The sequence below is a fragment of the Onychostoma macrolepis genome, chromosome 02 (genome assembly GCF_012432095.1).
Source record: "Onychostoma macrolepis isolate SWU-2019 chromosome 02, ASM1243209v1, whole genome shotgun sequence".
Lineage (NCBI taxonomy): Eukaryota > Metazoa > Chordata > Actinopteri > Cypriniformes > Cyprinidae > Onychostoma > Onychostoma macrolepis.
Window position 1 is genome coordinate 20,944,278 of NC_081156.1, and position 22,657 is coordinate 20,966,934.

The following is a 22,657-nucleotide window of genomic DNA, read 5'->3' on the forward strand; positions in this document are numbered from 1 at the left end:
TCTGTGAGGGACTGTAGTCTGGTCTGTAGTCTCAACTCAACCTAAGCCATGATGTACACGTGAATCACACGAATAACACCAGTACATCCATATAAATCTGATTTGAGCTGTATATGACCCCTGCATGATAGGGAACTGACACCGCCGGTGGAGGGCACTCAGTAATACAGCTCAAGCTACGGCGTCTCGGTTTGGACAAAAAGTGTCGTTTCCAGTCCATCAATGACGATGGGTGACACGATTTTTGAAGAATTAGAAGATTTGATGCATTTTTCTGTCGCCGATTTGCCCGCTCGTGGATATGCAGTGATGGAGGAGATCCGACGACAAGGGAAACTTTGTGACGTTACCCTAAAAGTACCGTGCTTTTCTTTGTTAGGGTTAATTTGCTAGTGAAATGCTAACCAAGTAGCACTGGGCTGTCAGCATTGGGAGAGGCTGTTAGCAGTACAGTGCAGACACTGTTAGCAGAAGGAAGAGCTGTAATGTTCCTGCTTGTAAGGTCGTTTGTTAATGTGTGTCATTGCAGATAGCTCTTAAAATTGATTTTTATGTATTTTGTATTAGTTGTAAAGCGAGTTATTATTCTAGTGTTGTTTAGTTAGCATGTGCAAGCTAACATCCTCATCAGCTGCACATGAGCTGTAAATTATAATAAAACACGGAGGAGAAACAATACATTTTACTGTAATTGCTATTATTATTTTAACTAGTTAATTAGATTTTTTTTTAAACGTCTTTGGTTGTAAATTCGCCTTCCATTGTTTGTTAAGAAGTTGTCACTTCCTTATGTTTAATGTTTAACTATATTACCAGGCTGAGTTTAATAGAAACACCTGTGACAGCAAACATATTTTGAGCTGTTTGACTTATTTTAAACAACAGTTTTTTTTTTTTGCATTATTATTTAGACTGACGAATTAGAATGTATGAAGGTTGCTTTTTGTAATATTGCCTGCTGTTTGTTTATCAGTTCTATATCAAATATTTGTAAATTGTTTAACAGTCAGACTCAGATACAGAAAGCATATTAATACTACTACAATCTGTATACTGCGTGACTATAAGCCCTTTACATCAGTGGTTCTCAACAATTTTGACACCAAGGGTCCCAGACAAATTTCAAAGGCTATGTAGTATGTACACATGTGGACTAAGATATTTCTGGTACTTCTTTATTTACAGAAACTAGGAAGTGGTAATGTGTTAAACGAGCAAGTTAGTGAAATAATTGTGAATAGGTAAAACGACAATAAATTACAATCTGTTGTTCTAGAAGTTTCAAGAACCAAATGTTCTTCATTACCAGTGAATTTGCATGTCTTTTCCGGTTATTCGTGAATCATGATAATGGGATAAAACTTATTTTCAACTCCAATATGGCAATTTCTACGCAATAAAATATTTTACATCTTGATATAACTATAAAAAAATACACTTCCGTTACTTTTTGTAGCTCTAGATATTGCACTTTTAAAATTCCTTCAAACAGGTTTTCCAAAATCAAATTTTTAGGTAGTAAACTTAAACAAGAAATATGATGTCAGTTCACATCTACATTTGTAGACGTTTTAGCTTATTTTAAAGCTGCTTGTAAACTATCTTGTGACCCTTGTGACCCTCTAGTGGGCCCCGGCTCCCTGGTTGAGATCCACTGCTTCAGGTTCATTATAACATGCCAAATTAGGCCTATTTTAAGTCAAGTTAAGGTTTTTTTTTATTTATCAAAAGCACATAAATAAAGCATGCATCAGTAATTGCAGGAACATTAATGCATTAGCGGTTCTGCGTGAACAGAAATGTAGAAGAAAACAGATGCAGAATATAATTTTTTAAAAGATTTATGCATTAAAAATGTAAACATGTATGTATGTGTGTGTGTGTGTATATATGTATATATATATATATATATATATATATATATATATATATATATATATATATATATATATATATATATATATATATATATATATGTGTATATATAGTCATGGCCAAAAATATCGGCACCCTTAGTAAATATGATCAAAGAAGGCTGTGAAAATTAATGTGCATTGTTAATCCTTTTGATCTTTAAATAATTTTTTTTTATAAATAAATAAAAATAAAAAAAATCACAAAAATCTAACCTTTCATTGGATAATAAGAATTTAATATGGGAGGAAATATCATTATGAAATAAATGTTTTTCTCTAATACACATTGGCCACAATTAACGGCACCCTTTTATTCAATACTTTTTGAAACCTCCATTTTAACAGCTCTAAATTTTCTCCTATAATGCCTGATGAGGTTAGAGAACACCTGACAAGAGATCAGAGACCATTCCTTCATCCACAATCACTCTAGACCCTTTAGTTTCACAGCTCCATGTTTCTCTTCAGTTAACCCCACTCATTTTCTATAGCAGGGTTCCTCAAATCTTACCTTGGAAGTCCAATCCACTGCAGAGTTTAGCTCCAACCCTGATCAAACTCACCTGTCTGTGATTTTTTTTTTTAATGATCCTGAAGACATTGATTAGCATGTTCAGGTGTGTTTGATTAGGGTTACAGCTAAACTCTGCAGGAAAGTGGATCTCGTGGTCCAGATTTGAGGATCCCTGTTTTATAGGGTTCAGGTCAGAGGACTGGAATGGCCAGCAGAAGCTTGGTTTTGTGCTCAGTGTTGTTTTTGAGGTTTGTGTTTGGATTATTGTACGGTTGGAAGATCCAAACATGGCCCATTATAAGATTTCTAAAAGAGTCAGTCACTTATTGATTTTTTTATCTGTTGGTATTTGATAGAATCCATGATGCCATGCGTCTAAACAAGATGTCCAGGACCTCCAGCAGAAATATAGGCCCACAACATCAAAAATACAGCAGTATATTTCATTGTACACATGGGGTACTTTTTATCCCTGTGTTCACCAAACCCATCTTGAGTGTTTGCTGCTAAAAAGCTCATTTTTTTAGTTTCATTTGACCATAGAAGCCAGTCCCATTTGAAGTTCCAGTCGTGTCTGATAACTGAATATGCTGGAGTTTGTTTTTGGATGAGCGAGGAGAATTTTTCTTGAAACCCTCCCAAAAAACATGTGGTGATGTAGGTGGTGGTTGACAATTTTCTTTAAGGTTTTCTGACCCCGAGACTCAACTATTTTCTGCAATTCTCCAGCTGTGGTCCTTGGAGAGTCTTTAGCCACTCAATCTCTCCTTCTCACCGAGCGTTAGGACGATATAGACACACGTCCTCTTCCAGGCAGTTTCGTAACATTTTATGTTGATTAGAAATTCTTAATTATTGCCCTGATGGTGGAAATGGGAATTTTCACTGCTCTAGCTCTTTTCTTAAAGCCACTTCACTAATTTGTGAAGCTCAATTATCTTTTGCTGTACATCAGAAATATATTCTTTGGTTTTTCTCATTGTGATGGATGATTAAGGGAATTTGGGCTTTGTTTTCCCTCCTATTTATGTTTCTGTGAAACAGGAAGCCATGGCTGGATAATTTCATGTTCATAATCACCCTGGAGTGCTCAAAATTGTGAATATGAAAGGGAATATTCTTCAGAGATATTTTACTCATAAAAATTTGTAGGGGTGCCAATAATTGTGTCCAACGTGAATTTGAGAAAAACATTTATTTCATAATGATATTTCGGTAGCACTTTATTTTACAGTATGTGTACTTCCCTGGTACATGCATGGTAAATATCTTGTACCTACAGGCAAATGAGTGGTAACACAAAGTACTTACCTGAAGTGAATGTACATGGTAACAAATAAGAAACACGGCTGTACTTAACAGTCGAACATGCATGGTAATTAATTTGTACATACTGACAAGTGTGGGTAAGAATGGTCACTTAGAGGTAATGCCCGTACATGGTAACTAATTAGATACTTTACTGTACTTACTAATGTGTATACATGGTAAATATGTAGTACTTACGGACAAGTGGGTACAAACAAGCAGGCCCTTACAGTATCCATATATGGTAACTAATAAGGCACATTACTGTACATACTAATGATATGTACATGGTAAATATGTAGCACCTACGGAAAAATGTGCTATTATGTGGTAACAAACAAGACACATACTGTACTTGGTATATACGGTTCGCTTGGTAAGTCCTAACCTTACCTAACAAAAAGAGGACTGTTTTTCAATTGCTTGTGTAGGACTGTTAATGCTAAATTGCTCTCCACAACAGTGCTTACAAAGTTGGAAGAACTGGTAATGTGGTATTATGAGGTAACAAACAAGACACATACTGTACTTGGTATACACATGGTAAATATGTAGTACTTACAAACAAGTGTGTGTTAATGCTAAATTGCTCTCCACAACAGTGCTTACAAAGTTTGAAGAACTGGTAATTTCTGTGTAATGTTTATGTAAAATGGTGCACTTTATTTTACAGTCCTATTTCCATATACTTACTATGTAAGTACTGGTGTATGTACCTATTAGTTAATGTACAGAATAAGTTATGCGGTACTCAAGTTGGGGGTATAAACATGGACCAAGGTACTTATTAAGTAATTGATAGTAGATGGTAGATGATGCATAGTAAGTATATGGAAATAGGAGGTTTGCTGAAACGTCCTTGTTTTAGAGTGATGTGCATATATATATATATTATTATGTTGCTGTGTAAAGAAGCATTAGGAGAAGCACCAGGTACTGAAATCTCAGTCTCTGATCTGCTGCTGTGTTTTAACTGTTGCATCATCAGTCCTTTATGTGGGTCACAGAGAGCAATAATCCTCTTTATCTCTTTCACCTGACCTGCTGTATAGGACATATACTACAGATCATGCTGAGGATTATGGTGCACTTTCAGTATCCACCTTTTTGTTCCTGTAAGAGCGGGTGCGTCCATTTGTAAATTCAATGGGTCTAGCTTCCAGTCTCATCCGCATCCAGCTATTTTTAGCTGAACAAAACAGCTCGTTTTGCTGCTTGAAATTGAAAATTGCACTGATGGCACTCCATAATCATCAACATTGAACCAGGACATTTATATGTGTATGTGAGATGATTTCTGATCAGGATTTGTGTATCTGTTTGTGTTTATGCAGGTAGGAGAGCACAAATTCAGTGCTCACCGAATAGTCCTTGCTGCTTCTATTCCGTACTTTCATGCCATGTTCACCAATGACATGGTGGAATGCAAACAGGATGAGATCGTCATGCAGGGCATGGACCCCAGGTGAAGATACAAACCTCAAAGGGACAATTGAGAACTCTAGACATGCTCTGTTTTGTTGTTTGTGAATGTACATTTACAAGTTTTCATCTCTGTTTTGCCTCTAAACAGTGCACTTGAAGCCCTAATAAACTTTGCCTACAACGGACACATAGCCATAGACCAACAAAACGTCCAGGCCCTCCTGATAGGGGCCAGTTTCCTGCAGCTTCAAAATGTCAAAGATGCCTGCTGCTCTTTTTTACAACAGAGGTAAAGTTTAAACAATATTTCTTCATAAGACTAATGGGAATTCAAATAATTTAAAAACTTTTAATTTACCAAAAGAAACCCTGAAAAACTTGTTTACACAAAATATTTAAGTAGCACAACTGCTTTCAACATTTATAATAATAACAACTGTTTCTTGAGCACCAAATCAACATATTAAAATGATTTTTGAAGGATCATGTGACACTGAAGACTGGAGGAAGAAAATAATGATATAATCACAATCAGGTGTGTGTTTCCCAAAAACATTGTTAGCTTACTATGGTTGCAAGTTCCACTGAACTTAATTGGTAATGACAGAAATTTCGACCATAGTTGCTTTTGGGAAAAGCATACCCAGACCATAATGCAATAACTGTGACAGGCCTCTCTCAGGTTATGGTATTAAAGTGATTCATTTCACATACACAGAGGATTCATTGTTCCGACTTGCTCCTAATTTACAGGTTGCATCCAAAGAACTGTCTTGGTGTACGGCAGTTTGCAGAAACTATGATGTGCACCACGCTTTATGATTCAGCCAACAGCTTTGTTCACCAGCACTTTGTTGAGGTATCCATGTCCGAGGAGTTCCTGACCCTTCGGCTGGAGGAGGTGCTTGAGCTTGTGGGCTGTGATGAGCTCAACGTCCAAGCAGAGGAGCAGGTCAGAGTCTCTGGAGACATTTAATGATACATTGTAATGGCAAGAAAGGATGTTGCTGAATGAATGGATGTAGATCACACATTTTCATTGTGTCATAGTTTTGAGACACTATAAAAGAGAAAACCTGATCTTGTTGTTTGTAGGTGTTTGAGGCCGTACTTGCTTGGGTACGGCATTCACGTGAAGACCGGGAGTTACGGTTACCAGAGTTAATGTCTAAAACCCGTCTGCCTCTATGTCGACCACAGTTCCTTGCTGACCGAGTCCAACAAGATGAGCTTGTACGCTGCTGCCACAAATGCAGGCAAGTTTCTTGGATGAGATGCGTTTCTTTCTAAGATAACTTATGCCCCATAATTTTGACAAAACACATCCAAAAGGACACTGATTTTTGAATATAGAAAACATTTTTCAACACAAAATCTCTGAAGAGAGTCACTGATTTCCATTTCCAAATGTAGATAATAGTAATTATAAAAATAAAATTTTCAGAGATGATTAAGACTATGAACGTTTCTTAGTAATACTTTTGAAAGGATGTGGGATTAATTATTTTTGGGAATGCATTTGAAATGAACTCCTAACAGGGACCTTGTCGATGAGGCGAAAGATTACCATCTGATGCCAGAGCGAAGGCCACATCTCCCAGCCTACAAGACCCGACAGAGATGTTGCACATCCATCGCTGGCTTAATCTATGCGGTTGGGGGTCTCAATAGTGCTGGTATCTATTTCTTCACACTGTCCTTTTAAAAACCTAATGTGCTAGTTACTGTAACATGTCCGTGTCAGGTTTTGTTGAGTCAATATTTTATGCACAGGTGACTCCTTAAATGTCGTGGAAGTATTTGATCCAATTGGAAACTGTTGGGAGCGATGCCAACCTATGAGCACAGCCCGCAGTCGAGTGGGTGTTGCTGTCGTGAATGGGCTGCTTTATGCCATTGGTGGTTACGACGGTCAATCACGGCTTAGAACTGTAGAAGTTTACAACCCAGAAACTGACACGTGGACCAAAGTTGCGAGCATGAATACTCAACGCAGGTAGGAAATATTTAATATATGAAGTAAATATCTTTTCTTTGAAAAGCTATTTAATTGTTCAATGAGAAAGAATTGAGTTTCCAAAGAGTTTTAGGTACATGTGATATATATCTGATGCTTCTGGTATTTCTTCTCTTCTTTTTGCATTAGTGCAATGGGAACTGTCGTAGTTGATGGGCATATATATGTGTGTGGTGGATATGATGGCAAATCTTCTCTGAATTCAGTTGAGTGCTATTCTCCAGAGACTGACAGGTAAGTGATACATTCTTCAAGAAAAATTCAGGGTGTTGGCGCCGATAGCCTTGTGGGCAGCGCGTCGACATGTAGCGTTGTTGTGCTTCGGGCGTCCTGTGTTCGAGTCCCGGCTCGCAGACCTTTCCCGATTCTGTCCCCCTTCTCTCTCTCCAGCTTTGTTTCCTGTCTACTTACTGTCCTATCAAATAAAAGGCAAAAACGCCAAAAATAAATCTTAAAAAAACAAACAAAACAAAAATTCAGGGTTAATGTAGGGCTGTCACTTTACATTAATTTGTATATCAAGTAATTAGGAAGGGAAAATATTTTGTTTAAAAAAACAAAGAAGAACATATATAATACATATATAATAACAATGTGGAACAAGAATTACTAAAATGTTATGATAATTTTGAATAATACATATTTAACATACATAATACACGTTAAAATGCATAATGTAATAGTATGTGTGCCCATCAGGCTGTTTTATATTTTAAAAGAGACCATTAATAATAATTTTAAAATGTTTTTACATTAGCATCATACAAACCATTTGAATTTGAAATAGTTACTTGTAATGTAACAATGATTATGTGGATACACTTTCTAGCCTGCAGAGGGCGCCAACAACCTGGCAATTGTTGTTACACACACAATATTATAATTAAATGCTTATTTAATCTTGGCCAAACTATATTTAATTCAAAAGGCTGTATCACGCAGTCTTCAATATTTGAGCAGATTCAGAATGTAAATGCAGCCTATTCCTTTGCTAATGATTTGTTCTTCCATTCCTAATTGTATTACTAACTTTACTATTTGGAGTTATATTCTTAAATACCATTTTTGTTATATGTTTTAAATAAATGTTTGTGTGAAATGAATGTGTTACTAACCGTTTAAGTTTTTACGTATTAAATGCCATATTTATTTTCATTTAATTTATTAATATTTCATGTTTTAAGTAAAGTCATGTTCAATAGCAGATTGGTTTTGGTATTGAAAATCCTTTCTCTGGTATTGGGCCTGTATTTTGTTTATTAAACTATCCATTTAGGTGTTATCCATTTATTTTCTGTCTCAACAGTCATTGAGCTTCCTTTGGAATCAGAATGCGTCTGATTTCATGTGTTAATGTGTGTTTGTTACCAGATGGACAATAGTTACAGAAATGAGCGCAAGCCGCAGTGCTGCTGGTGTTACTGTATTTGAAGGCAGAATATATGTTTCAGGTGGTCATGATGGTCTACAGATCTTCAACACGGTAAGTAAACATCATTCAATTTACAGGATGCTATTTGCACAGTTGTTTTCCCTGGTCTTTTCAGGATATAAGTTACAAAATGCTACAATATAAAATTGTGAAATTGTATAGGCCTTGAAAAAAAAAAAAACCCCTTGTTTCATGTTTCTGCCACTAGGTGGAGTACTACAACCATCATACAGCATTATGGCATCCTGTCGCTCCCATGATAAACAAGCGCTGTCGGCATGGCGCTGCAGCCTTGGGCAGCAATCTGTATGTGGCAGGAGGTTACGACGGCTCTGCGTTCCTCAGTGGAGCAGAAGTGTACAGCTCAGTAGCAGATCAGTGGAGTCACTTAGTGGCCATGAACACTCGACGCAGCCGCATTTCTCTGGTGGCCAATTGTGGTCGACTCTATGCAGTGGGAGGTTATGATGGACAGTCCAATCTCAGCTCTTTGGAAATGTATGACCCAGAAACGAACCGTTGGACGTTTATGGCACCGATGGTTTGCCATGAAGGCGGGGTAGGGGTGGGCTGTATTCCCTTACAGCCCGCCTAACGCCACAGTCTCCCTCAGCTCATAAGGACATTTTAATTATTTAAAAAAAACAAACAGGTTTTTGTACTGTGTGGTCTAACAAAATGCATTCATGACCCTTGGTTCACATGTTTGTATCAGAGGTACTATTATTCAGGCTTTTTTTTTAAAAAGCCTAACGCAGATATGCCAGTACACCTTTAATGGTGACGTAATCCTGTTTTTTTGTTTTGACAACCAAATGTAGACTTCATACACACTTTGAAAACATTTACAGGAAATGGGGCACACTTCTGTTAAAAAGCACACTTTTGCACTGTTATCAGATAGTGTGTATTGTGGGCCCATTAAAGTGTCAGTTGTTGGGGAATATCATCATATATACATATAAATTTGTAATTTTATTCCTCTAAACTGGAAGCCAATTGAGATTTCTAGACAGGTGAAAGTTAACCACTGTTAACCCATGCCATAATTGGGAGAGTATAATCAAGAAGGTATGATTAATAAGGATAAACTTGTTTTTAATTATGTTTTATCAAGAATCTGTCTTACTTAGAAGTACTAATTGTATTTTATTTGGGATATTAATGGAAAGGTAATGTGAGCAACTGACCTCTTATGTGTCTCTGCAAAACATCTGCTAGATGTGCCATGAATTTACACTTTACATGGGACTGTATTTTGATTTCACCACTTTATTGACTTGAATTCTCTTAAATTTGAAAGAAAACGTCAATTTTTTTTCAATTTGGGGATGACCAATCACCAGCTCTGTATCCTGTATGGATGGGTTGTGGTGCACCCATCCAATCCCATATCTTACTCTTTAATTTGTCCTTTGTGTTTTTGAGAACCAGCACACATACCAGGGAGAGTGAAACTGACGTAGGACTCTTGTCAGATATGTGCTTTCAGGATTATTCACTTTAGTGGCTTCACATCCTCTTATTGAACTATGAGTGTTGAAGATTTAAATGGAACATTCCCTCATGTTTTGTGCAAAAAATATCCAAATTATGTTTTATGACTGTATAGACATATATACGTTTTCAACTCTATGCTTTTAATTTCAAATAACATCTGAAATTAGGATTACTGACTGTGAATTTTTAACACGGTTTATATTTTTCTTCTCATACTGCATTTGTCTGCTGATTATATTTTATGATTTATTTTGTATTAACTTCCAATTGTGATGCAGTATTTCTACTTTTAATTTATTATTAGCTGTACTTTTTCCTCTTTTTATAGCATTGCACATGTTTGTCACATAAATGAGAATCAAGTTTACGTTTTACAGAAATCTAATATATATATATGGATCACATCTCTGTATGTGTTTGAATATATTCCTCGGCTACCTCCGTTTGAGATGGGAGAGCTCAACAGGGACAAGCATCGAGTCTGCCGCCCTGTTACCTTTTAAAACATTTCCATTAAACCCGAAGGAACGGCATTAACTGAGATCTTTTGTGTGGGACTAAAATATTCTTTTTCACGTAATTCCTAAATGTCTTAAATAAACATTGATTTTAAGGACACAATGCTGCCCTGTGCCGTAATTTTCTCTGTGACGCACAACAGCTTTGGTTCCCACCCTTTGAGTGGTGTTTTAATTGAACAGGCGTTTGTCTGTTCACTGTTAGTATGAGACTGAAGATGACTGGGAACATGAAAAAAGCCCTGCTGCTGTTGCTGCTCATCTCTGTGCTGAAATTCTCAGCTGCTTTTCCTATGGAGCCACTTCAAAAGGTATAAGAATCTTTTTTTTTTTTCTTTTAGAAAAAACTAAATGTGTAATTAGAACTGTCTGGTATTGAAAATACTAACTGTAACTGATGTAATGCATTTGTTTTTCATCTTACAGACACCTGTACTGATCCAACCATCAGATCCACAGCCGTCAGAAAGTGTAACGCTAGGAAACGCACAGGTGTGAAGAGTGTTAATGACGTGACATAATCAGACTTATTTGTTTGTATGTGGAATATTAAGCTATGCTGCTGTTCGTAGGACATGAGGGTCAGCAGTCTTGGATTTCGTCTGAAAAGAGCCAGTTCTGCTAACACAAAGAAACCGGCCCGTTACTGTGCTGGATGCTTCTCTGTCATTGGAGACCCAACGAGACCAGAGAAATGAAAACTGCTGTATCTGCTGAATGAATAACCCTAAATATGAATATCGTTTAGTTTCTGTGGGAAATCTTTTTTAATCTGTTTATGCAACTATATTTTAATATACTATTCTAGACTGTCACTTCTTAAAATGTTGCATGATTGCACTTTTTTTCAGTAATATTAGTGTAAATGCAGGACTGTTTTTCTTTAAAAATATGGTTATATATTTGTACTAGAATTGTCAGTCACCTATTGACTTTTGTTATAGCTTTGAGCTTTTTTTTTCTTTTTTCTCATGCATGCAGTAAAATTGTTATTTGAGGATTTCCTAAACAAAGAAATGATAGTTCAGAACGATAACATGGATTTGAAGTAATGTCTAAGTGGCTGTTTCATAGACGTGTCATTATAACCGCAAGGTGTTATTATCGTGTTAAGGAGCTTCAGTTTTGACCATAGTCAATTATTCATATTTCCCACTCTATCATTTATGGCTTTTCTACCCGTGGGAGTAAAATAGGATATAGACACATAGGATCAGAATATGGAATCATAGAGGCTAGTGTCAGAGAAACAACTGGAGAGTCTTTGTATATAAAATCTTAGCTATATGCTCAATAAAAATAAATGGTCAATATTTTATGAGTGCATCTTCGGTTTTTGCCACATATTTTAATTAATTTCTAACCTGCACAGTAATCATGTAGTCTATAGATGGTGTAAATTACAAGTGAGGAGAAACAAATGAAAATCAAGCTTTTTGCAAAGATTAATAAGATATATCATTCCAGCTTGCTTTCTTCTGGAGCACCAGGAGCATTAGTACCTGATAGAAAACATCAAAACATGTTTAATCTTCATTGTTAATGTTAAGCCTATTATTCACAATACAATCAGATCATTTGAGAACTATATTGTGTAGATGGAAACAGTACCTTCAGTCTGTGGACAGCTTTGTAGTCCAGATGTGGAAGGTGTGGGATCAATTCGTCCCTCAGGGACTGAAGAACCACCGGGGAACCTGCAGTATAGAAGAACATTGTGATGATCTGAGAGATCAGTCTGGGATCACAGAAACTGAAACTAGGGAGGGTTTCTGAGAATTTAAGCCTTTTGAGGAACGAGGAAGAAGCTTGAGTTCCCCTGTAGTAAGAAGACTGACAATGAGCCTTACGTTGAAGAGTAGAATCTGCTTTCCTCTCCATCCAGGATTCCATGATATGTTCCAATCTCCATCTTCAGCTTCATCTTGTTATTGAGTAAGGTTTCATAGTCACGGCGCTGCTGCTCGATGTCTCCGCGGACGTCGTTGAGCTCAGCCTCCAGCTTTCTGATAACAGATCCCAAATTTTGGAGCTCAATGTCATGCCAGTGCTTGGCATCATTGAGGGCGTTCTCCAGGCCTCGTTTCTGTAGGGATCATGCATAGTTCAGTCTAGGGTATTGAACACTGTTGTGCATTATGATCTTTGCTTTGAGAAGTTTGTCCTACCAGAGCTCTAATAGATTCAGTTTCGGCCTGGAGACTCTGAATCTTGCACCCAGCATCATTGCACTCAGTCTTCAGGCTCTCAAGCTCCTCTTCCTCTTGACTCAGCTTACTATTCACACTGTCAGCTTGCTGCACATTCACAAATATACAATATAGAAATATAATTACAATATAAAAACATAATTATTGCTAAATATTTTTATTCAAGGTAACAGTTTTCAATTTTCATATATTTTAAAATGTCATTTATTCCTGGTGGAGAAAACTAGATTTTCAGTTGTCATTACTCCCATTACTCCAGAATCACATGATCCATCAGAAATCAATCTAATATGAAGATTTGGTGTTCAAGAAAAAGATTAATAGGTTATGTAAACCTGTATTAGTTCACTGTTAGTTCCTGATAATGCATTAAATGACCTTTAAGTGTTTTCAAAGTGTTTATGTGAGAACTACTGAAACTACAGAACGAAAACAGTCAGTTATACTGTTTGGTGGTCATTGTGCAAAAATATTTGGCCACAGAATGACACATTCAGAGTCAAGCATAGCAGAGCACTGTGTGATAAAATACTCTATTTCCTATTAAATAGCTCTAAGGGCTTATGTTCTATGGATTACCTTGCGCTCAAGGTAGGCATCGGTCTCAGCACGGTTCTTCTCAATGACCTTCTCCCAGTGGGAGCGGATAAAATCTAGAATCTGGTCCAGGCTGGTCTCAGTGGGAGCATCCAGCTCATCAACCTCATGGCCGGATATCTGCTTATAGAGCGCTCTAACATCCTGAAGAAGAGCAGAAGATGATGTTAATTTACCACTTAAACATCTCCATCATGAATAGAGTTCTATTGTTGAGCTGGTCTTATCTCACCTCAATGTGATTTTGCTCCAGATTCATCAGCTCATTCTTCATACTCTCAATCTCATTCTCCAGGTCCATCCTGGTCAGGTTTGCATCATCAATGACTTTGTACAGAGAGTTCATTTCCTCTTCCACCGCTTTACGGAACGGCTGCTCATTCTCATACCTACACAATTATGCAAAGAAACACACTGTAGACCATTTGATGGAAATCTGATGCAGATAAAAACTAGTGATATGATTCAAATCTGTTTTAATCACCCTCACACCTGTCTTTAAAGTCCTCTGCATTGGCTTGAACATTCTCAGTCTGGAGCATAAGTCGAGCATTGTCCAGGATAGCCTCACTGACCTGAGAGAAAGCAGAAATACGTTAGTTTGTACACTAGGAAATGCGAGTATCTTTTTTATTTCAAATATATATATATATATATAAAACCATACATCTTACTAATTAAAATGTATTAATGTATTAATCCAACCCTGTCAAACAACCTCCTTACCTGCATATAAACATCCTCCCAGTCTTGTTTCAGGGCAGTCCATGTCCCGGCGCTGATGGCTTTACGATCCAAGCAGTGTCTGATCTGTTCCTCCAGCTGTTGGTTGAGTTGCTCCAGAGCGTGAACTTTATCGCGGTACTCCAGGAGGCACGTATTGAGGCTGTCGAAGCCAAACTGGTGGCCTCGATCTCCGGGCTGGGTCACCACAGGAATACTGCTGCTTCTAAGGCAATGCATAAACACACTGCTGATGCACAGAGCTCTGCGAGACACGCGTGTGCCCAGGCTGCTTGTTCCTCCGGTGGGAGCCATGCCTACAAACACTCCCCGAGGTGCAGAGGTGCCTGCTGCACTCATGTGGCCCACACCGCCGGGCCGCTCGGAAGCAGCCTGGCCCAGGAAGGAGGATCGGCGTCGTGGCAGAGGCATTCCTGTCCTGATGGTTTTTAAGTGACAGGCCACTATCAGTCCATAGACATGACCACAATGCAAGCGTAAATATCCACTGACCTCCCCTCAGCTAAACAGCAACAGCTAGGAGTGCATGCCTCTTTATGGTGGCCTGGCCTTCTGGAAAGCAGCCTCTTTGTTTTTAGGACTATTGTGACAGAGACCTGGTGATGCTGGTGACTGCTCTTTGTTCATCACCGTTAGGCAGTTTTCGGCTGCCTCAGCACAGTGGTCTTCTCAGGAAAGCTCTATGTATGTCCCTCTCAGTATGTATGACTGTTTGACAATGGGGAAAATAAACTATCATCACAATGACCCAAGAGAGCACATTTGTGTGTGTTGCACATATGAGTGTTTGAGAGAAATACAGAATGTTATGTTACCTCTTATAAAAAAAAAGAGCGGTAAACATGAACAAATACAGAATGAAAGAGTTAATTGTCTCACAAGATGATTTTGCATTTGATAAGAAATCTTCACCGCATCTTCCTGTTTGCTGGTGGCAGATGTATTTAACTGTCCGGAAAACGGAGAAGTCAGAATTTGTTTCCCATGAGAAAGTGATAAGGCTATTCATCTGTATCTATTTTTTTAATCTCAGGTACAAAAAAAGTGCATTTATGGTCAATGACCCAGGTGAAAAATAAATATATTTAAATTGTGCTTTTTCAGACACACTTAATATATTTATATTATACTGTACTAATTGCATATTAAATGTATTATTTTGAAACAACTTTAAGTATATTAAGTGTATTTCAAGATATGCTTAAGTTCAATTTGAATCTATTTGTAATATATTTAATATATTGAAATTGTGTTAAATTGGAACCACTTTAAGTATATTTAGTGCAATTTAAGTGTATTTTTAAAAATACATTTAAAATGTACTTTTAATACTTCATTAACTACAGGTAAGGTATATTTGAAGCATCGTTTTAATGTGCTTCAAGTACATTTCAATTGTATTTCAGCTTATTAGAAATGCATTAGCATTACACTACTAGTATATTATATTTTTCAATATATACACACACACGTACACTTTGATATTTAGAAAACTTTAATGTATTATATATTGTGTACATTACAAATATTCATGAAGTACATTAAAAAAAGTACAGCAGCATATATACTTTGGTGAAAAAAAAAAACATACTATTAAATGTATTAAAAATGCACTTGAAATACAAGTATGTTAATAGTATTTTTGTATTACTACAAACATACTCAAGTACATTTTAAAACATACAAAAAACAAATGAAAAAAAAGACTGAAATGTTATGGAAGAGCCATCTTATCCATTTGTAGAACATGTCAGTTATACCTGTATTACTGAAAAGTAAAGAATTTTACATCAATGAATAAATAAAAATTACAATGCAATTTTCTGAAGAAAAAAAAAACACATGTAAAGTGAATAGATGTGTGTGCAAAGACTGAAGATGATGAAGTTCATGCAACAGAATAGGGAGGGATGGAGGGTTTTGGAGGTGGACGAGGAGATGGTGTAGGGATGGTGATGGTGATGGGAGGATGATGATGATGCCCTGGCGGCTTAGATGGTGTTTGGCACATGGCACAGACCCAGAGCATCCCAGTGCTGACAACACACGGCGGAGTCGAGGGAGGGAGGAGCCAAGATGTGGATGGTGTGGCTGCCGACATCTGGGGGCCGACCGATGGAGACAGAGCTGGTGGATCCGAAGCCGCAGACTAAGGTCCAATGGAGCGGAGCGTCGTCGCAGGTTCCGGAGACCTGGGCACAGCCTAGTCTGTAGTGTCTTGCAGCTTTAGAAAAAACAAAACAGAAATGTGATGCAGTTGACCCTTGTGGATCTACTGCGGGACGTTTTAGGTCCGTGAAAAAAATAGATAAATGATGGCTTGACCCATAGAAGTAAATGAAAGGTGACTTTTATTTACAGTGCGCCTGAAAAATGTCCAGTGGTGAGAGTATATGCAGTATTTCCACAAGTGCTCAGTCCAAAACACAAAGAGCAAAGTAGCAAAGAAAAGAAAGAACAAAATAAACTACAAATAATATGTACAAACGAGTATCCACAATATACAGGAAAGTTAGGTTTTGCTTACGGCACCGCAGTAGCACGTTCGCTGACTTGGTAAACAAGCAACTTGATGTGAGCCTGGCCTTCTTATAGGCCAGGCTCCACCCCCTACCTGGAGGGTACCATTAGCAGGTAAGTTTTCCATCTCATTTTAACTAATAAGTTTAACATAAAACAATCATATTATAAAACACAAGAACCAATTAACAATTATTAAGACACATTAATAACACAAACCATTAACATTTAGTTTCTTTTCTCCCCACAGAAAAGATGCCCCAGTTCCCCACACAAAACAACAATGGTTTCGTCGGACTACAATCGCATTGCGCCGGCGCGGCGCGGCCGTGACGTCATAAGCGGGCGCCGCTCGATCGTTGGGTTTGGCCGGCGCAACGTGGAAGTCCGACTACTTCCCACACACACAAGACAAAACGAACTAAAAATAAAACTTCAAACTAACAACAGTGTGTCTGTGTGGTTTATCCGGGGTATGTATACTGTACAGGGGGTGAAGAGTGTGTGGAATGTCCATGTGCCATCGAGATTACGTGTGCACCCGCTCTCCTGATGGCTAAACAGCAGGGGTAGGAATGAGGTAAGTGTGGGAGTATGTATATGTGTATGCCAGTACTGCCGTTCCCAGCGGTGAAGATCAACTCTTCACAAAACAAAATTAGATAACAGATTTTTACATGAATGACTGAAAAGAAGCACAAATTAGCTACCTGGAATGGACACATTGCTAACATTTTTCTTCCAAGATTTACTGAATCCCCCTCTATTAGGCCTGATTCAAAAATCTTTAAAATATACTTACTATTCCTTTGCTTGTCTCTGCACTCAGATTTCATTTTGTCTTTTATAGCAGCTGATCTGAAAAACAACAAATGTTAGTATTTCTTACACGCGCACACACACAAAAAAGGCAAATGATGATTTGTTTTCTATTTAAGAATGACAGAACAATGTACCTGGTCGGAAATATAGTCAAAAACCTTACCAGTCTCAGCAGTTTCAGATGTACTGTATGCTTTTATAAGCAACCCTTCTTACAATTTAATCTGTGTTCTTATCTGTAATGAGAAATATATATATTAGAAAATAAAGTCATAAGGTTGTCAAGCTTGAACAAATATAGACACCAATCAACCATCACTACCACAGTTTGCTGATCAGCTCAAGACAAAGTAATTGTATGTTCATAATCATGGTTTTTCAAAGATCATTAACCTCATTACAATGAAGCCAAATTGTTCAGGAAATCGGAAATAAATATACTTCATGTTGCAAATAAAAGAATGTTAATGTTAACTAATTTTTTTTTTTTCTGCCAATGCATGTGTCAAAAACATGACTGGTACAGACAAATAACGTTAATTAAATACATATCTTACCTGAAGTCACAGTGAGGTTCTGAAGCCAGACGCCATACACGCTCACAGAAGCTGGTAAAAATAAGAACATACTGCTTTATGCCATGGTTTGTCTGAACACTGGATTCTGATTGGCTGGCAGGTGTTGATTAAAGGGGTGGTTTACTGCTTTTTTTCCTTGATTGTGTTTATGAGGTGCAATATAACATGTCTTCGTGTTTCGTTTGTTAAAAAACGCCTTATTTTTCATATATTTCACCTTTATTGTAAGCCGCTTTCTCCTCTGTCATTTGAACGACCGGTTGACTTCCTGATTCTCTGAAACCACTCCCTCAGAAACAGGCAATGGGCTCAGATTGGTTAGTTGGACCGGTGTGTGATTGGCTAAACTGCGTACTGCACATTGTCCGGAAACTTCACGCCCATTACCTTCACGGGCGACAGTTGCATGTGCTCTGGTCAAATGTAAATAATGGTGTCAATATTGCCGTATCAGTTTGAGCCAGAATCAGACCCAGAAAGCGGTAATGAAGAGAGTCAAGCAGAACTTCCGCAAGCACAGCTCTTACAAACGTTTCTGAATGGAAGTTTGCTGTTGTGATTACATATAAATTTTTGAAGTTTGTACATGTTTGTCTTTTATACACACAAAATAGCATCGAACTAACTGGCTACTAAAACCAAACAGCGTTGGCTTGTGTTTACGTTCTTGATCAAATCGAAAAATTACGTCATAAAGTATACATGGAAAATACATTTACAAAATTAGTACATAATTACAAATTCGGGCCCAAAATGTTTGTACGCGTTTGTCAAAGACACACGAAATAGCATTTAACTAACTGGCTACTAAAGCCAGCGCTGGCATTTGTTTACGTCCTTGATAAAACTAAAACATTACGTCTGAAATTATACATGCAAATACATTTAAAATTATGAAATCTTACTTACAGGTTGTGGCCCAACAACTGCTGCCTCTGGTTTTAAAGTTGTAACTGCTCCATGTTTTAGTAATAGTTTCTGTGTGAATCCGGCATTGAACTCGTGAAGATTCTGGAAGCTGTCTTCCGTAAAATGCGCAGCACAGAGAGCTAAATTAGGATTGTAATTGTCAGGAACATAATCAAACATAAATTTTAACTATTGTTGACGAACTACAGCATCCGTAGGAAGCCAGAAGACCTGACAGCTGGGTGAAAATAACACCGTTTCGACGGCATGACTACAACTCTCCACTATAACTCTTCCTCTTCGACAAAGCCACAGAACATGGCCTTGCCCCCTTTTTTGCATGTTCCGGAGGGAGGGGTTGATGGGTTTTTTACGTATGCAACCCGGGAAGTATATCGTTGTAGTCCCATATGAGTCGTTTTTGTAGGCATTAAACTTCCTGATTTTTAAAAGACGATATCTCCGCTTACGTTGAACTTTCAGCGCCTCAACTTTGCAGATACTGTTCATGCACCAACAGCAACATTACACACTATTTAAAATGAAAAAAGTGAAATCGCAGTAAACCACCCCTTTAAATTCGTTGAACTGCACAGGTAGTTCCAGGTCAGTTTAATCACGTTCTATATTAATGCGCTTCCTATAAACATGAGATTGAGGTCTCTGCAGAGCAAAATTGGGTGTTTCTGAATTGCTGGGCGTTTTCAAACTGCTGGGTGTTTCTAAATCATGCAATCAAAATGATCCCCTTGACCTAACCCCACCCCTAAACCTACCGTCACTATGACTTCAGCCAATCAGGTAACATGGTCGAAAAACGCCCCGATCTGGTAACTCCCATTACTTAGCTGCAGAGACCTATACTTGATAAACATTGGTAACCATAGTAACATACAGTTACAGTTGAATAGTAATACAGACGAAAATAACCGTCATTTTTATCGTTCCGGTCAAATATTGCAGCACAAATATTATTAACATCTTTAATATGTGAATGCTGGCAAATGACCATGGCATAAACTGGATAATCAACGCATTAAACGATTTGAATGCACTCCGCTGCGCGTCGGGTGGTTCTTCGCCTCCACTTCGTGCATTCAAATGCACAGCTAACGTTAGCCGTTGATTATCCCTTACATATTTTCTAATTAATTTCATAATTCCCCCAAAACAATTTGAATTCTGCCATCACTCACCCTTAAGATGCTCCAAACGGTCCGTGTACGTTGCGTTCATTCGTTTTTTGATTAAATATTGAAAATAGAAACATGAGAACACGGCACCATTTTCATTTTTCGTTTTGTGAAAAAAATGAAAAAACAAGAAATCGCCTTGATTTGCCGTTTTTACATTCAGGGGTTGAAAATGGATAAACAGCTCGAATGTTCGATTTTCACGTGTGGGAGGGAATGAAACGCCCCATTTCACTGATTGGTCAAGCAAAAATGAAGCGGTGCCGTCATCATGTCGTCTTCAGTACTGTGTAACAGATAAGAGTCCTCCGCTGTTAAAGTGTTTATTGCAACTCCTGCATGTCATATCTCTCTCATCAAACAACCAGACTAAGAAATGAACGGGGTTTACTTCTGTGTAGGCATAAACTCTATATGACAATTATTAGGTGCTTATTGCAGAAATATGTATGTAGCTCGGATCTGCAGCTACATTACCCTTTTAGTCTATTTCTTTGGCGCACCGCACATTTTATTTAGCTGTCCAGTTATCAAAATCTGTGTGGCAAGGCTGCGTGACGCACTGGACAACACTGGACGAATGCATTTACATTATAGTGAAGCGCAGAGCAGTATTGATTTTAGTATATCCAGCAGTCATAACTTTTATTTTAGACAGTACAGTTTCATTAATAATGAGTATAAATTGATTTAATTTTAGACACAAAACAGTCTGTTTTATTTGACTTAAAACACAGGCGTTTCGTTCTTGAATGAATCCGAGTCTTTGAATGAATCGTTTGAGTGAGTGGTTCAATGACCCATTTGCTTTGCTCCTGAAAAAAATCAGCATTTTGAACGAATCGGTTGAATTAATGACTCTATGACTCATTCATCAACACAATGACTTGCCGCCACCTACTGGCGATCTAACCTTCATAATTCAAGTAGCCTATCCAGTTGTTTCATTTTGTCACTCATTTCATATTTCTGTAGGCTACTCAAAATGTTTTTGTTTAAAACAATCTCATTCCATAATGAAATTGTTGTGTTAATGCATTTACTACTGTCTGAGCAGCACTAATTCTGTAAATACATTAACTTAAGATGCAGCTTCTGTGCCACAGTGCAAAGATGGCTTTGCCTGGTACTGATTTAATTGGTAACACCTATAATGTCATATTTTTCAAATATTGACTAAATTCAGGAATTTAATATTAAAGGTGACAGACATATTTTATAAAGTTAGAAAAATGCCCTTTTCTATAAAAATAGCATGCATTATATACATGTGTAACATGCCATTAGATAATGACAGTATCATATAAACTTCTCAATGAAAAAAAACTCACGCTAAAATCAATACTGGTCTGCACTTCACTATAATGTAAATGTTCACTATAATGTAAATGTCACGCAGCTTTGCCACACAGATTTTGATAACTGGACAGCTAAATAAAATGGGCTGTGAGCCAAAGAAATAGACTAAAAGGGTAACGTGGCGGCAGATCTGAGATACATACATATTTCTGCAATAAGCACCTAATATTTGCCATAGAGAATCTATGCCTACACAGGAGTAAAGCCCTTGTCTAGGCGCTGCCCCAGTATGGTTTGTGTCAAGCCACTTGTTAGTCTGGTTGTTTGATGAGAGGGAGATGAACGCAGGAGTTGCAATAAATGCTTTTATTCTGTTGCACAAAACTGAAGACAACATGATGACGGCACCGCTTCATTTTTGCTTGACCAATCAGTGAAATGGGGCGTTTCATTCCCTCCCACACGTGGAAATCGAACATTCGCAAGAGGGTCTGGCTGCAGACATAGGAGCAAGTGGAGCTCCACTCAAGAGCGGAAATACGTCACCTCCACGAGCGACGCGTCCGCCATGTTGGTCCGGGCAAGACTTCCTGTGAAAATACGTCACTTACACTAGCGATGCGGCCGCCATGTTGGTCCGGGCAAGACAGAGGTGTCTTTTAAACTGATCCACAGGTTTTATCCTGTCAAGTAATTTCTACAAAGGTTTAGAGCTGATGTAGAGCTATCGTGCTCTTTTTGTTTAAATGCTGATGAAACAGTGGACCACTTATTTTGGTCATGTCAATACACTCAGGAGTTTTGGTATGATATTGGTGCTTTTGTTAAGATGAAGCTTTTGCCAGAATTTTCTATACAAATGGGAAATATTATATTTGGGTATTTTGACTCAGACCCCACAAAAGAAAATATTTGTTTTATTATAAATGTACTTCTTTTCTTAAGCAAATTTTATATTCATAAATGCAAATTCTCAAATTGTAAACCTGTCTTTGTGGTCTTTTAAGAGACATGGAGAATTATATTAATTTGATTTCAGTATATAATAATAAGAAAGCTATGAATTTGCTCTGCACTTAAAGTTTTTGTGTAGGAAGTCTTATGTCAAACAATGACCCTTTATTGCATTTATTTATTTATTTTATTCATTTTCTA

At 37.6% G+C, this 22,657-nt stretch overlaps 2 protein-coding genes and 1 long non-coding RNA gene across 5 annotated transcripts; 1 reads left to right on the forward strand and 2 right to left on the reverse strand.

The window, feature by feature from the left end:
* Positions 1-121: 121 nt before the first annotated feature.
* On the forward strand, positions 122-11,350 carry klhl18 (kelch-like family member 18). Its single transcript, XM_058756583.1, has 12 exons — positions 122-357; positions 5,073-5,203; positions 5,312-5,452; positions 5,917-6,115; positions 6,259-6,419; positions 6,703-6,839; positions 6,937-7,159; positions 7,310-7,414; positions 8,552-8,663; positions 8,821-10,941; positions 11,057-11,122; positions 11,203-11,350. The coding sequence occupies exons 1-10, from the start codon at positions 223-225 to the stop codon at positions 9,205-9,207; spliced, it is 1,731 nt and encodes a 576-aa protein (XP_058612566.1). The 5' UTR covers positions 122-222; the 3' UTR covers positions 9,208-10,941; positions 11,057-11,122; positions 11,203-11,350.
* Positions 7,426-14,954, reverse strand: bfsp2 (beaded filament structural protein 2, phakinin). 3 transcript variants are annotated; one of them, XM_058756601.1, is made up of 8 exons: positions 14,164-14,954; positions 13,930-14,012; positions 13,670-13,826; positions 13,420-13,581; positions 12,799-12,927; positions 12,481-12,716; positions 12,242-12,327; positions 7,426-7,595 (listed from the first exon to the last, which is right to left on the reverse strand). In XM_058756601.1, the coding sequence occupies exons 1-8, from the start codon at positions 14,590-14,592 to the stop codon at positions 7,588-7,590; spliced, it is 1,290 nt and encodes a 429-aa protein (XP_058612584.1). In that variant the 5' UTR covers positions 14,593-14,954; the 3' UTR covers positions 7,426-7,587. The 3 variants fall into 3 exon arrangements, with proteins under 3 accessions (XP_058612584.1, XP_058612577.1, XP_058612593.1); XM_058756594.1 differs by lacking the exon at positions 7,426-7,595 and adding an exon at positions 11,937-12,132 and having other exon boundaries at positions 14,164-14,953; XM_058756610.1 differs by lacking the exon at positions 7,426-7,595 and adding an exon at positions 12,041-12,161.
* Positions 14,955-15,800: 846 nt separating this feature from the next.
* LOC131526883 (uncharacterized) lies at positions 15,801-20,371 on the reverse strand. The gene is made up of 5 exons (XR_009267553.1): positions 20,207-20,371; positions 18,081-18,131; positions 17,687-17,759; positions 17,504-17,559; positions 15,801-16,405 (listed from the first exon to the last, which is right to left on the reverse strand). It is a non-coding gene; the product is annotated as an uncharacterized LOC131526883 (long non-coding RNA).
* Positions 20,372-22,657: the final 2,286 nt, after the last annotated feature.

Coding starts and splice junctions, on each gene's coding strand:
- klhl18 (XM_058756583.1), top strand. CDS start 223: ATGACGATGGGTGACACGATTTTTGAAGAATTAGAAGATTTGATGCAT. Junction 5,453..5,916: donor TGCTCTTTTTTACAACAGAG/GTAAAGTTTAAA, acceptor CCTAATTTACAG/GTTGCATCCAAAGAACTGTC. Junction 6,116..6,258: donor ACGTCCAAGCAGAGGAGCAG/GTCAGAGTCTCT, acceptor TGTTGTTTGTAG/GTGTTTGAGGCCGTACTTGC.
- bfsp2 (XM_058756594.1), bottom strand. CDS start 14,592: ATGCCTCTGCCACGACGCCGATCCTCCTTCCTGGGCCAGGCTGCTTCC. Junction 12,328..12,480: donor AGCAGATTCTACTCTTCAAC/GTAAGGCTCATT, acceptor TCTATACTGCAG/GTTCCCCGGTGGTTCTTCAG. Junction 12,133..12,241: donor AAGCTGTCCACAGACTGAAG/GTACTGTTTCCA, acceptor GTTTTCTATCAG/GTACTAATGCTCCTGGTGCT.